At 43.5% G+C, this 15,256-nt stretch overlaps 1 protein-coding gene across 1 annotated transcript in view; it reads right to left on the minus strand.

The window, feature by feature from the left end:
- The window catches only part of SPTLC2 (serine palmitoyltransferase long chain base subunit 2), a 75,481-nt gene extending 60,978 nt beyond the window's left edge, over positions 1-14,503 (minus strand). The window contains exons 1-2 of the mRNA XM_074585385.1: positions 14,290-14,503; positions 1,619-1,813 (exon numbers count right to left, since the gene is read on the minus strand). Of these exons, the coding sequence (XP_074441486.1) occupies positions 1,619-1,813; positions 14,290-14,415 (321 nt within the window). The 5' untranslated portion in view covers positions 14,416-14,503. The remainder of the gene's footprint in view (positions 1-1,618; positions 1,814-14,289) is intronic.
- Positions 14,504-15,256: the final 753 nt, after the last annotated feature.

Below are 15,256 nucleotides of genomic sequence, written 5' to 3' on the forward strand. Positions count from 1 at the left end.
GCTATGCTAAGAGGGCTCACACTAAGAGTTAGCAGGAAATAGCTTGTGAGCTGCAAGTTTAAACAGTAGCTTTCTTAACAGTAATTAATTTCTGTGGGGAATAAAGTCCTCTAAAAATATTTCAGAGCTACTCAAAATTAGGATTACCTATTCCAGACCAATTGCTGAAGCAGGCAAAACTTTTCACCTGGTAACAGAAGCTTTTGTGAATAGGTTTTATTATGAATTAATTCTTTTTAATTGCTATCAGTGAGTCAGGATTCAGTACCTCAGATTACTCACCAGCTAACCTGCTAGTGTTCTGGACTCCAGATGAATTTAAAGTCATCCAGCTTGTGCTCTGGTTCTCATCCACAAGCTTTTATTTGGAACCGCACAACTAAAGAGAATTAATAGCTTCCAAGTCAAAACACAGCCACCAGAGCAGCATCAGAAAGCCTCCCACTGCTGTCAAACTCACACCAGATCATTTGATAAGTATTTGGTAGGTATAGGTATAAGTATAAGTATATGAGTAGGGTGCTGCACCTGGGAAGGAACAACCCCATGCACCAGTACAGGTTAGGGGCAGACCTGCTGGAGAGCAGCTCAGCTGAAAGAGACCTGGGAGTCCTGGTGGACAACAGGCTGACCATGAGTCAGCAATGTGCCCTTGTGGCCAAGAAGGCCAATGGCATCCTGGGCTGCATCAAGAAGAGTGTGGCCAGCAGGTCGAGGGAGGTCATCCTACCCCTCTACTCTGCCTTGGTGAGGCCGCACCTGGAGTACTGTGTCCAGTTCTGGGCTCCCCGGTTCAAGAGGGACAGGGAACTGCTGGAGAGGGTGCAGCAGAGGGCTACAAAGATGATTGGGGGACTGGAACACCTCTCTTATGAGGAAAGGCTGAGGGATTTGGGTCTCTTCAGTCTGGAAAAAAGACGGCTGAGGGGTGACCTTATCAACGCTTATAAATACTTAAAGGGTGGGTGTCAGGAGGATGGGGCCAGGCTCTTTTCAGTGGTGCCCGGGGACAGGACAAGAGGCAATGGGCACAAACTTGAACATAGGAAGTTCCACCTAAACATGAGGAGGAACTTCTTTACCCTGAGGGTGACAGAGCACTGGAACAGGCTGCCCAGAGAGGTGGTGGAGTCTCCAACTCTGGAGACATTCAAAACCCGCCTGGACATGTTCCTGTGTAACCTGCTCTAGGTGACCCTGCTCTGGCAGGGGGGTTGGACTAGATGATCTCCAGAGGTCCCTTCCAACCCTATGATTCTATGATTCTATGATTCTATTTCTTTAGCTGCTGATGCTGGCATATGCAGTCTCTCTCCCACAAACCCTTGTTTCTGCAGCTGGGGCATCTCTTAGCATGTTGATATAACTGTTGATGCAGCTTTGCAGTGAACCAGATGAGGGAACTGCTCCACCAAAACAGAAAAAAAAAACAAACAACAAACAGCTAAAAGAAATATTATTTTGTTTAACGACACAGGAGTACTAGCATAATATTTGGGGCATTCAGAAGACAAGGAAAACAGCAGAAAACCTTGAACAGCACCGATCCCCAAAGAAATGCTCAAGCTATAGCCTCAGCCACATCATTTCCCACTGACAATCATTTCCCAGTGGTTACCTTTTGTTCTTCTCTTTCTGTTGCATTTTGACACTTCTCAATCTTCCACTGCCGCATGAAATCTCGCAGATATCCAAAGAGAGTGAGAACACCATAGCCTACGTAGGTCAGCACAGCAACCAGCATCGGTGTTTCTTCAAAATCTTCATTGAAAGGCCTTTTGTATAATCCTCCATTGTGCACAATGTGATTTATCTATAATAAAAATTTAAATAGAGGCAGTTGTGAGATATTAATTCAAGATACGCATTTCAGAGTAGTCCCTGGTCCTCTGATCAGCTACGAACTCTGCAGCCCCCCTGCCCAGCTCAAAGTACTTCCAGCTAGGTTCAGCCACTACCAACAAATACTGTCAGTCTCCATATATGAGGTTGCTAAGTAAGTTGTCAATATAACCAAAGTCACAGTTACCCATTTAGTGCAGTTTATTCTAACATCTCATTAAAGTTCTTTAGCTTGTGAAGCTACATAGAGAGCATTGCTTACACCCAGACCAACCAAAATGAAAAAACTGCCTTCCCCCTTCACCAAGAACGAGGTAGGCACACATAACAGCACAGTGAGTCTTCCTAGGCTCACTACATGGAAAAATAAAATAGAATAGTTTTATTAAACTGAACAATGTATTCTCAGGATTATAATAACTCAAAAAGTAACTGGAAAATATCAAAACAGACTGAACTTTGGAAGCCTGCATTACTGTAACAAAACAAGCATAATTTATGTGTCTCCACAGCCGTTAGCCTAAAGATGCTGATGTAAACACTGTACTCATCCATGAGGTGGACATGACACTACAGACAAAAAAGTCATTGTATACACAGCCTCAACATTGCATATATGTCAGCACACAGAACAAAGCAAGGCTTTCTGCATAAAATCCACACTGAAAGTCCCCTTGCTGCTTACATACCATCTCCTGAAGATAAGAGCTTGACTAGTTATATAATACATGTGCACGTCCATTTCAAGTATGATTACTGAAATACTACATAGTATTTGTGACTGTTACAGAAAAACTTCATAGCTAGGAGGCAAGGGCTCAAGATAACACTGGGGGAGGGGCGGGTGTGTGGAACATCATGGTTTTAACTAGACTACTTGTTCAAAGACATACGTTAAAGATCAGATCTCAAAACATAGAATCCCAGCCATTAGATGCAAATTGCTATCTATATTCCTAAAAATTACAGAATAGGTACCCTATAATGGAATAGCTATGTGTGAAAGAATACTCTCCAAGACACAAATCCCCTTTCTGTAGCATCAGAGGTGACAAGTCTTACTTCTTGCAGAATAGATTTATTTTTGCCAGTACTCCTACATTTAGGAAGATTACAACCTCTTAGGCAACCTAATAGATTAAGATTGGCATACAGTTCTGTAACTCTCTAGTATCCAAATATATTATGAAGGATGTTGCCACACGTGCACGAAGGCAGCTAGAAGACAAGAAGGAAACCAAGACAATACATTTGAATAAATGCCTTTTTTAATAACACCACCGCACTGAAAAGAGGGCTAGGACAAGGATTTATCTATGATGTTGCTCGAATTTCTCCAGACTGTATTCAAATTGCAATTTGTAACCAGATATAATGAGAAATTTATTTTTAGAATATTCTAAGCAAAGAAATATCAACACCTAGAAAAAAAGTTGATCCTAAATACATGAAAAAAGGACAACGGCAAATAATTAATGAGGGGTGGGGGCCAGCAGACAGAATAAAACCAGTTATTCACCTATGGCACTCATACTATCATATGGGAAAGGAAGCCAGAGCTGTGCTGATCTCTGTAACAACTGATGGATCAGTAGAAGCACACATACTTGCTGGGCTCCCCAGACACTGCATTATTTGGACAGTGACACCTGCTCATCTCAGATGCTGGAACAAGTCTGTATTTCAAGCCTGGTATTAATATCTTGAATGTAATTTTTCAGAAGCATGGGTCTGCTCTTAGGACACAGTTATGCTATAGCTATGCAGTTACTGGGTATAAACTGCACCACCACCTTCCTCCTGATACTCATTTCTACCTCTCCTCTTTTGCTCACACAGACATCCAGATAGCCGCAGAGCAAAACAAAGTTTCAACCAGAACAATTACGCGATTTGGTCACCATAGTTGTAGGGACTTCAGAATTGGTGCAAGTGCGGAAACAAAACATCAAAGACACAGAAGGGACTTCAGCAGCAGCGCTTACCCCAGCTGCAGGTAACTAGCTTGCAGCACTTTGAGGCTTTAATACTGAAGTGGTTTTAAAAACATACTGCATACAGTGGCAGCTTAAGTCAGAAAATTACCGTGCTTTAGAACAGGTGCAAGAACCATTGCTTACCACACTGCAGCTCAGATGATGGCAATTTAAATCTTTAGCAAAGGCGACAGGTTCATATACTGTTTTCTTCAGGAACAGTGTCAGCCAAAGGAACTGCCCCTGCCCCACTCACCCCCACTCCGAACCATCTGCATCGCCCTCTGGCCTGCACAACTAAGGCCAATCTGACTTTCAGCATGGCATCCTTCCAACACCAATCTGATCCAGGCTGGAAATATAATGGCTTGCAGAAGGTTATTTATTAGACCACAATAATCTTTACGGCATTGCTCCACAAACTCATTTGATAGATCTCAGCAAACAAGAGCCAGCAGCTGTTGGGGAGAGAGGAGGGGCACCAGCACAAGCAACAGACTCGCTGAGCCAACGCTGCAGAGGAAAAGTCATGAAAGCTTTCTCTTCTCTATTACTCTCAAGATTGCTTAACTGTATCACTATGGCTCCAATTCATGAATCCATAGAATTTTATTGCATCCAGATCTGAGAAAGATCATGCACTAGAGCTCCAATTACTACAATTTCACAGTCTGATGAATTAAAGTTGAATTTTGTGTCCTCATGCTGACAGACCAGGCTGCGAAGACCAGCTATTCAGGAGCAGGGACATGACATACCTGTCACTGTCTAGTAGTAGCTGATTTCTGGGTAAGCAGACAGAAAACTGGTAGTGACTATTTTGCAAATTATCAAGCATCTAACAGAGATCACATCAAAGCTTTTAATGTCTTTCCCAGGTAACTGGAAGTTCACCTGGAAGAGATGAAAGGCTACATCCTAGAAGTACAGATCTGAGGTTACTTAATACTAAAAAATAGCTACTGAAAAAAACCCCAACCAACAAACCCAAATCTATAGACAATTTTAATCAGAATAAAAGCATACCAATTTTTTCCAGGTCTTGAGAGGTGTCTCTGCTTGTAACAAATGCTAAAACTAAACAAGTTATTCCACCTGGTCAAAAGCAACATTTCACTGAGAAAGGCCCTTTTGGAAATACCTGTATTGATCCAACACATACTCAAATCAATTTCATCTCCCAGTGTTCTTCTACCAGTGTGCTTATACATCCTTATACTCTCATTTCAGCTACCACATAACCTGAAAAACTTCTATGCCATCCTATCTGAATTAAACATTAAAAGAAATATTTTGAATGCAATTCCACAGACTTTTCATGAAGCATACTATGACTATAAATACACTCTAGAATTGCCTATAGAAGAGACATTCATAGCCACATTTTAGACACAAGCCTACTCATTTTTTTCAAGAATGCCTTATGAATCTGCACGTTAGCCTTCCAATGAAGGCTCACATGCTGCAAACTCCAAGCCCGCTGCCGAAGAGCAGCAAGTTCAGTTCCAGAGACCAACAAAGAAGGTGGGTGTGCTTAGTGATTAATTTCCTTTTCTGGGGGAGGGAAAAAAAGCATGCAAGATTAAGACTGCTATCATAAGACTTGTTGAAGCCATAAAAAAAGTGAGCCACGACCTTTGAACTAGAATATACTGCATATCTAAGTGGAGACTACAAAGAAAAGTCAGAGTTCACCAAAACGTGTGGTTCAAAAAAGCCAATGTATGGTCACCTACATCTCTCTTTTCTGTACTACCCGGACTGCGTGTACACAGAAGAGCACCATCACATTAAGAAACTCAACTGCAGGAGAAAAATCAGAGAGCACCACCCAAATGGTTACAGAAGGCAACCAAGAGATGGCATTCTCAATTAGCCACAGGTAGTGCCTGTGTCGGGCCAGGCTGCTGGGGAAACAAATCACATAAACCAGTATCGTAACAGTTACTGAGTAGCATCACACAGCTACAGCCAGAAAGATTGGTTCTGCACTGGTCTATGCAGAATGCATCAGGGCATCTGACTATAATCATCTCCCCAACCTGGTAACAAACAGTTCCAGTTTACAAGATGTTACATTACAAAACTGACTTCAGATTTAATTCATCCAGCAAATTAGAATCATTATGAGCAGCATGATGGCATGCCTAGTACAGGCAGAGGATGGGATTGTGGATGTACACACGTGCAGCATAAGCACACACAACCTGATGCTTTTACCCATCCATTCCACAGTTATGCTTTAAAGACCATGTTGGCCTCCAGCAAACACCAGATCTTGCAATGCCTTAAGGTCAAGTACCATCAAGTACCAACAAGACACCAGCTCCACAGACAGAAAAGGTGTTTCTGCCTATCCCAAGTTATTCAAATTCTTTAACAACATATATGGAAAACAACTCACAAAATACCCCTTTTGCAGTTACCTTAGTATGATTACTGGTCATCCTGCATTAGGGACAGAATAGTGTAATCTACAGAGAAATAGTTCCCATTTAAGCCACCCATTGGGCATAAATTCACACTAGAATACATCCAATTGCGTGCTTTATTGATTACAATCTCCACTACCCTACTAGATGTGAAGGTAACTCCTTTATCAGAGCACCAAAAAAAATTGCTATTCATAAACAGCAGTTAGCAGTAAAATTGCTTTTACTAGTACCCTTCACCATTTTCCCTTTTCTAAATTTGGACAGTAGGATCTTCAGAAAAGGACCACCATAGCTCGCCCTGTCACGGATTTACAAAGAAGGTAAAGTGAAACCAGCAGATACATATTTTAGTGTTAATTATGCTTTCACTGTCAGCACCCGAAACAGGGCACATATGAGACTGGCATTATTCTGAACTTTACATTCTATTCATTACAAATTTATTTCTCAAAACCAATAGGAAAAAGGGGTTTTAGTATATTCGCTATATCTGTGTCAGCAGACAACTTGGATAAGAACTCACCCTAAACAAAGTCAGCATGGTAGAAATCGGTAGATGCAAAGGAGTGCAGAAGAAGCCAAACTCTCCAACGGTACCACGCTTAACTTTCAAAACCATTAGGGAAGAAGAAGTCTTATAAGAAGACAAAAGGCGTGCTCAAACACATTTGCAGACACTACTGTGGACAACCCCCAGGACTTATCACAGGAATCCGGGTACACACCTTGCAAGGCAGGAGAGAAGATGCTACAAGGACAAGATGCAGCACACATAGTAAGAGCGAAGTACACAACAACTGGTTACGCTCCTACCCCAGGAAAACCCTAACGCTCTGTATTAAAGAGGCTGTTTCATTTCACGCTGCCAGGAAGAACAGAGTCAGATGAACCTGGCAGACTTTATGTAAACACCTTAAAAGGATTACTTATGCTGGAACACAACTCCGCTAAATTCTTATTAAAATTTAGTAGCTTCTCATTGCCACATACCACACATAGTACAGAAATTTTACTAGCAGCTTTGTAATTTATTTATTTTTTTTTTTTTTAAGAAACAACATGCAAGGCCACTTCCATGAATTGCTTGCTTTTTTGTCAGATTCCTACCAACTACATGGAATAAAACCGAGAGATATGGGATGCAACTCTCTTCCAAGATGTGCCTCCACTCTCAAAAGCCGTCACGTTTATTATAAAGGATGAAGGGAGTCAGCACTACGGAAACTACAGCACTAAGTGAGAATTCCACACAGGCAGCTGATCCAAGCCGTATTCTCTGGTAATTTTACTGTCACCTCCAGCCCTTTTCCTTGCACTGCTTTGTTATTAGACTTCAGATCTCAGACTGTTGTATGGGTAAAAAGACCAAGTGCTTACTAACAGAAATCAGAATGAACTGATTTGAATCACATTTTAAGCTTTCAAAAAAAAAAAAGTATCACAGGAGGGAAACTTGCTTTACAAAACAAGCTTTTATAAACATTTGAGTGTATTCCTAATTAAGTATTTGTTCTTGTCAGCAGGTATTATAAAATATTTTGAGTTGAAACTAGTTACTCCCAACAAATCTGGCATTCCTCTGGTAAGATGCACTTGCCGCATTTACACAAACAGTATAAACCTTCATAACCTTTAAGTGTTATTTGGGGTTTTGGTTTGTTTTGGGGTTTTTTTTAGCAAGTGAATGACGCCAATAAGTTTGGTGGTTTTTGCTTGCTATACATGGATGACAATTTGAATCCTACTGAGAAGACACTTTTTTCCTGATGGTTTACATTAAACTTAATATGTTACTTTATCTAGTATCTTCAGTAGATTTTAAGTAGATTTAGCATTTTGACAGAGAACCCCTTAACTGCACACTTAATTACTAAATGTATTTTACAATAAAGATCTCCAAAGACTGCACAGGTCTGTAGCAGTTCACTACCAAGCCATCTCTAGGCTCTCAGATACCTCTGAAAGCATTCCTGATGTACTTTAGAATTCACTCTCACTTATTTTTTTACAGACATTAAACCCCATTACTTCCTAAATGTATAGCTCCTTCTTTCTCAACTGTAAGTATTCATCTTGACTATACTTTTCAATTAAGAAAGGGTTTTTTTTTCTAGGAGTGATTCCTTAATGAAGGCAAAAAAAAAAATTGGAAACCTCATTGAAGCTGGGCTGATGTTTTATGTTCCTCCCAGAGAAACTGAAGTCAACAGATAATTAAGATAAAGCTTTTTCTCCAATAAATTGAAAGTATGACATTCAGGAAAACAACATTTCTGCTGTACGATTAAGACAGGAAAATATAACATGACACATTGCTCAATTAGTTACAATAACAAAAAATAAACTTGCACTTATCTATAAAAATTTATTATAGCATTTAAGGTTTATCACCATCTAAATCTGAAATGGCAGTCCAAATGCAATTGAAAGATTTTAACACTTTATCCAAACTGACTTCTCAGTAGCACATATTCAAATCTAAGAGAAGCCAGTCACATCAACAGCTACCACAGGAGTTTGTTTTCGTACCAGTACAGATACACAAATTCTCAACAAGTACAAGTGCTGCATCTACTAATTTAATACGATGGCCTCAAATATTCATTTAGCCAGATAACATGTTGGGTAGCTATTCCTTCCACAAAGGTTTATAGTCTTTTATAATTAAATTTGGTATTAGAAAAGTAACCTCATGCAAAAGTACACTTTTTTCAGAAATTGAGTTTTGTCAATTAAAACATCTGAAGGAGATCACAGTCTTTTCTAGGCCAGCCAATTTTCTATTCATTTCAGTTTTACATTAGTCAATCAAAAAGCCAAGCAAGAGGCAGAAAGTAATATTTCTTTCCTCAGGTCTGATGTTTCCTCAGAGAGCATGCTACAAGCCCTAAGGCACACATTTTTAGAGGGGTTCAAGGATTAAATGCTAATGTCTAAGCCTGGGCAAACCCTCCTGCAATCCATGACTTTATCTCTGTAACCATGGAATAAACAAGGTTGGAAGGGACTTCCAGTGGTCATCGTGTCCAACCCCCAGCACAAAGCATGTCTAATCACAGCAGTTTGCCAAGGGCTATGTCCAATCTAGTCTTGAACATCTCCAAGGATGGAGATCTCACAACCTCTCTGGGCAACTTCTTCCAGTATTTTACTACCCTCATGGAAAAATTACTTTCCATATACGTAATCAAAATTTCCCATTCTTCCAAATTATATCTGTTGCCTCTCATCCTATTGACACTTCCAAGAGTCTGGCTCCATCTTCCAGCCAGCTTGCTGAGCCTTCTCCTCTGAGGCTGAGCAAACCCAGCTCTCATGGTCCAGCCTCTTCTGCTTCTTGGGGGCCCTCCACTGGATTCACAAATTCACATGGCGCTGTCAGCATCTTTCTGGGGAGCTCAAAACTGGATACAGTACTGAAGACGCAGTCTCACAAACACTCAGTAAGGGGGAACAATCACTTCCTAGTGAATAGGTTAATGAAATTTAGTTCTAAGATCATTTTTTTTTTTCCTCTTTATCAGAAACACTTGCATTTTAAATTTGTGCGCTGATGTGAAAAAGCCACCACAATTCTGTACTCAAATTCCCTTTTACACATCTTCATCGTATCCTAACCTTCATCTGAAACAAGGGTTTATTCACAACGCTGCCACCACTAACTCACTGTAACAAGAAAAACTTGCAGTATTTGTTGCAGTCACCTTCATAAGCATGCTCTCCCAGGGAAATTACACTAACCTGAAATCCAGCAAAAATACCTATAAAATTAAGGTGAAGACATCATTCCCCTGCACTCTGAGGCATCTCAAGAAATAAGCCTACAAGCAGTATGACTGCTCTCTCTAAAAAAAAAAAAAAAAAAAACACAAATCACAGGACCACACAAGCTGTTTTTAACATGTACAGACCAAAGCTTTCAGAGGGGGAAAAAAAAAAGATAATCTCGCTGTCCATTTTAATAGCTGTAAGAATTCAGGACTTGTGACAATTTTAAAGGAATGCAAACCCCACAGTTCTCCCACTCTCTTCAACCAAACTATTCCTTGTCTTCCTGAGGAAGCAGTATGAGAACTTGTTTACAAAACGATGTATGAATACGCTATCTGGAGATTGCCCTAGTATGGCACTTGAAGGCCTTCTAGAAACATCAGGGAAATTAAAATTTGTTTATATCATTCCAGCTTCTAAGTGACTTGGAGATAGCATGCATAACAATTAAGAACTTTGTATCTAAAACCCATATTACCATTATTTTTTTGGTTTCAGATTATTTCTTCTTCAATTTCTAGAAGCCTAACAGAACCATTCTAAGGTGAGAAGCTCAATTAAAGAGTCCAAAAAACCACATTACCAAAAATGTGTTCACAATAATAGGTAGATTCCAATAACTTATCATGGAAAATAAGGGCACCTTGTCCCATTAAATATATCCCAATCTCCTTATTTTAAGCAAGAAAATTTTTTTCAGATGCAGTATTAGAAAACCATTAGCGTTTTGCTTCAGAGCAAAACACTCCAATGGATAAATAAATTCCAGTTTAAAACTGCATTGCAGAAAGAAGAGGCAGTTTTCCCTGCACTCTGTATTATTCCCACAAGCATCTTGATAGATCCTAAATACCTTTTTTCTACTGAACTCACTTAACACTCTCTCCAACAGACCAGAAGGACATAAAAAGCAGAATCATGCACAACTTGAAGAGGCAAGTTCACTGTTCTTTTATTTAGATTTGCTTTCTTTCTCCTGGCTGTGTTCAGTTCCTCACATCATGACAATCCCCTTTGAGATGTCAGGCTTTCATCTTACATAGTGCAGTATTACAGCGAAGCATTAAATCAGTTTTGAACCCATCCATAGATTACATAGATTCTTCCTAACCATGCATTCCCTTAACTGTACACCATTAGAAATAAGCTACTTACTTTCCTCCAATATCCCACGATTTTTAATTGCTAGATGGTTCTTCAACGTCTTTTAATTAAGGTGCCTATAGCAAGATTGTTGCATTCATAGAATTCTAATCTCTAAACAGATTAACTGTTAGCAGAATTGAAGTCATTTGAACACAGGACTTCCCAGCAAAGCCAAATAAAGAGCTGTTATTTATCTTAGTATTTCAACAGAATGTTTTTTTAATAAACTGAAACCCTAACTTCAAACGATTAATGAAATATCATCGGTGTCTAGGAGAGTAATCTCCGAGGTAGCCAAAGTCAGTTACTGCACAGTCTTAGTAGGCAGCAAACTCCCCTCTCCTCTTACCAAGGGGAAGTATTAGCAGTTCAGATCCCAGCAGGACACAAAGTAATACAACCCATTTAAAAATTAAGGTGAACAATTTCACCCACTTCTGCTGATGCTGGAATAACAGCAAAGAGCCCACACTATGTTAAACACCAGTCTCTCTCTGTGGAGAGAGTTGTAAGGAAAGCCTGAAATCTATGTCATAAGGATAATACCCTTGAATCTAAACTTTTTTTTTTTTTTAGAGTTAAAAAGAACAAAAACACAACAAAACCAAACAAACCAAAACCCTCAAAAACTTACTTGTGCAACCACGGCAGAGATGTCCTAGGTAGGGGCAGACTCCTTTTTTCATATCGTTAAAAATGGGTAAAGCTTTCCTGCACTATCAAGCCCTACAGGAAGACAGAGTGATGTACTACCCTGTGTCGAAGCTCCCCTCTCAGAAGCTCAAGGCCTTTCCACATAAGTTGCCAGCGACTGCAACACTTCTTTATACCAAAGGCTTTCCTTCCCGCTCTTCTTCCCATCAGTATTATTCATTTTATCTAGATCTCTTCTTGCCTCTTCTCTCAAAGTCCTCGACATAGGCTTTCTCCCAAAAGCACCTTTTCCCTCCCTCCCATCCTTACTTTTCTGTTTTTTTCTAGTAAGTAAGAATTCCACTCTCGCGAGTAAGCCTTGTAAGAACCTTTTTGGTTCTTGATTACTTTGCATTCCACAGATCTCTTCACTTGCAGATTCTCAAGCGTTGTACGTGGTACGTACATAGTATAGATATATACACACACAAATACATTCAACACACGGTAAGCCTTAAGATGTATCCCTTCTCCTGTGTAAAGGCCCAACAGCCAAAACTCAAAAGCCAAAAGGCCAATCAAGTAGCCAAATCTGTGATACATCAGCAACCATATCTTTAGCAGCTCTAAGCATCCACCATTGATGCTATTTGAGAAAGCTGTATGTGGCTTGTACCCCTGAACAGTCACTTCTTCCAGTCACGTTCTAACATTTAGACTCTCATTTTGAAAGTTAGCAATCTGTCCCACATAAAATTATAGAGAAAAGAACGCAAAGTTCCTAATCATAAATCTCTGCTTGACCAGCAAGCAGCTGCCAGAAAGATATGAAACTTTCTTATACTCTTCTTATATCCTCTGACAGCTATGCTACACTTGGGCGTTTTGCTAACATTTCTCATGGCCACTTCTGCAATGAGCCTTGCTCCCTTTAGAAATAGTTATGTCAAACGCCTCAGGCTTCCAAGACATATTTGAGCATGGTATCACATGCAAGATACTAACTGAATAGAATGTCTCATAAACCAGCAAGGTTTTTAAGCTTCCTCCGTTCGACGTTGATGGTTTTTCCATTCACATGCTGCATCCCCCATGTTTTCCAGATACACAGCTGAACAAAATCATTGAGGAAAATGCTTCCTTACTCCACTTCTCTGTTCTTCTGAAGCAGAACTGTATTCAGACCTTCTTCTTGTAAAAACAGAGGGGGGGGAAAAACAGTCACAGAAGAACACTCACCACCACTACGCTTGGTCTTAGTGCAAAGATTTACACCTACAGTTTTACAGTCAGCAGTGCTTGGTATTTGCAAGGCAAGACTACCAATGCCATAGCTCCCTGAAACAGTACAAGCTGACACTGCTGCCAAACAAATGTATTGTACTCTCCTCCTCCATTTGTTCGCTCCCAGCACTGTGCTATCCCCTCCCAAGCGCCAGGGCAAGACTGTGAGCGTCCACCCAGTGAAAGAAATACAGTAAGAGTCCTGGCTTAAAGTTAACTGAGCAACAACAACTAAAAAGTTTAGTTCTATCCTGCATCAGTTCACAATCTGGTTCACACAGTGACTGCACAAGCCTATGCTGGAAAAACAGAAGGGGCAGCACAGGAGTGAAACCAAGGAGCAACAGGAAGGATGGCAAAGGAGGAAGGATTTCCTTGAGCAGCTTTAGACGTCCAAGGAAACATGACGTATTCCGTACCGCTGGGATTGCCTTCATGAGAACCATTAGGTACCTCACTCAATAACACAAAAGTTTAGTGTTTTGCAGAGACACAACTGGAAGTGTGAAAGCAGAAATACACACACGCACCACAGGGTGTTAATACAGCAAGATGGGAAGAGCTACATCAACCTTTAACTCTTCTGTAGAGGGAAGTCCCTACTCAAGGCTACTTGTACCCATAGCCCCATGCATCACACCTGTAACAACAGAACAGCAGTAAAGAACTGCTAAAATATTTTCTTCTAAAGCACAGACATACTATAACATAGTGAGGTTGAAGTGTAAAGCTCTGCTGCCAACCGAAGCCTTGCAGTAAGGCTACAGCAATGACTTGGGGTCCAGCCGTTTCACATAAAGTTTCCAGCCTGGCAAAGGACATCCCCCCCCCCCCCCCCCCCTGCTCCGGCGCAGCGCTCCGAGGCAGGCCTGGCACCGCGGCGCTGCCCTCCTTCCCCCGCCGAGGGCCGGGGGGACACAAACCCGACCCCCGCCGACCGGCCAAGTTTTGCCTAACTCCCCAACAGCCACACTCCGGGAGACGGCGGCTCCCCTGAGCCCGCAGGCGACGGCCCGTGGGGCGGCTGCAGGCTCCCCCGGCTCCCCAGCCCACCCGGGGCGGGAGGCTCGCCCTCAGGGACGAGGCGGCGGCGCTCGCCTGGAAGAGAGCACCGACGACAGCCTCACACACCCTGCCCGCCCGCGGAGCCCCCCGCCACCCCCGGCCCCGCCCGGGCGGCGGAGGGCGCCCGCCGCGCACACCTGGGTGTCGGGCGCGGGCAGGCCACGCACGTAGCCGTTGCGGAGGGCGCCGTGGGCAGCGCCGCTGCAGCCGTTGGCGCGGGGCTGGGCACCCAGCGCCGCCGCAGCCCGCTCGGGCCGCTCCATCCCGCCGGTGCCTCTCCGGCGCCGCTCCCTGCGCTGCGCCCGCTCCGCCGCCCCCACCCGGCCGCGTCGCGCCGCACCGGAAGCGCGACCCGCCGCTTCCTCCAATCACCGGCAGAGACGTCACGCTCGGGGACGACCTCCGCAACGACGCCTCGGCGCGCGTGCGAGGCCGGCGGCAGAGGCCAGGAGGAGGGGGCGGGGCCCGGGGGACGGGGACCAATGAGAGCCCCATATTCCAATCAAATGGGAGGGGAGAGAGGCGAGGGAAGGGGGTTGTCCAATCGCAAAGAATACAGTTCGGAGGGAGGTGGAGCCAGAAGGTGAAAGCTGTCCAATCACTTGGCAGAGATGGAACCGGGAACGAAGAGAAGGAGACGAGCTAGCCAATCGCAGCGCGAGGTGGAGGGAGGGGCAGGAGCGAACAGCGGGGTTCCTTCCAATGACGGGAGGGTGGAGCAGGGCGGTGACTGAGGTGGCAGCCAATGGGCGGGCGCCGGGCGAGCTCGCGGGGCTGGGTGTGAGGCGGCGGCGGGGGCGGTCCCGTGCCGGGGGCCGAGGGCGGGCAGGCCGGGGCTGGGGGTGCCGGTGCTGGCCGTGAGAGGCCGCCCGTCCCTCCGGGAGGGACCGTGCGCGTCCCTAAGCCCTTTCCTTAAGGCGAAGGGGGCAGCGCCGCGGGTTGCGCCGGCTGGTGCCGCTTCCGTCCCGCGGCGCACCCCGGTCGCTGGGGCGGGGAGAGGGCCGAGGTCGGGTGACACGGCCGGGGAGCCCCTCGCCTGCCCTCGCTGCTCCGAATCGGGGGAGCTGATGAGCGAAGCGATTCCTCCAAGACCCGGCGGGGTCG

The sequence above is a fragment of the Larus michahellis genome, chromosome 4, assembly GCF_964199755.1.
Source record: "Larus michahellis chromosome 4, bLarMic1.1, whole genome shotgun sequence".
In the NCBI taxonomy this organism is placed as follows: domain Eukaryota; kingdom Metazoa; phylum Chordata; class Aves; order Charadriiformes; family Laridae; genus Larus; species Larus michahellis.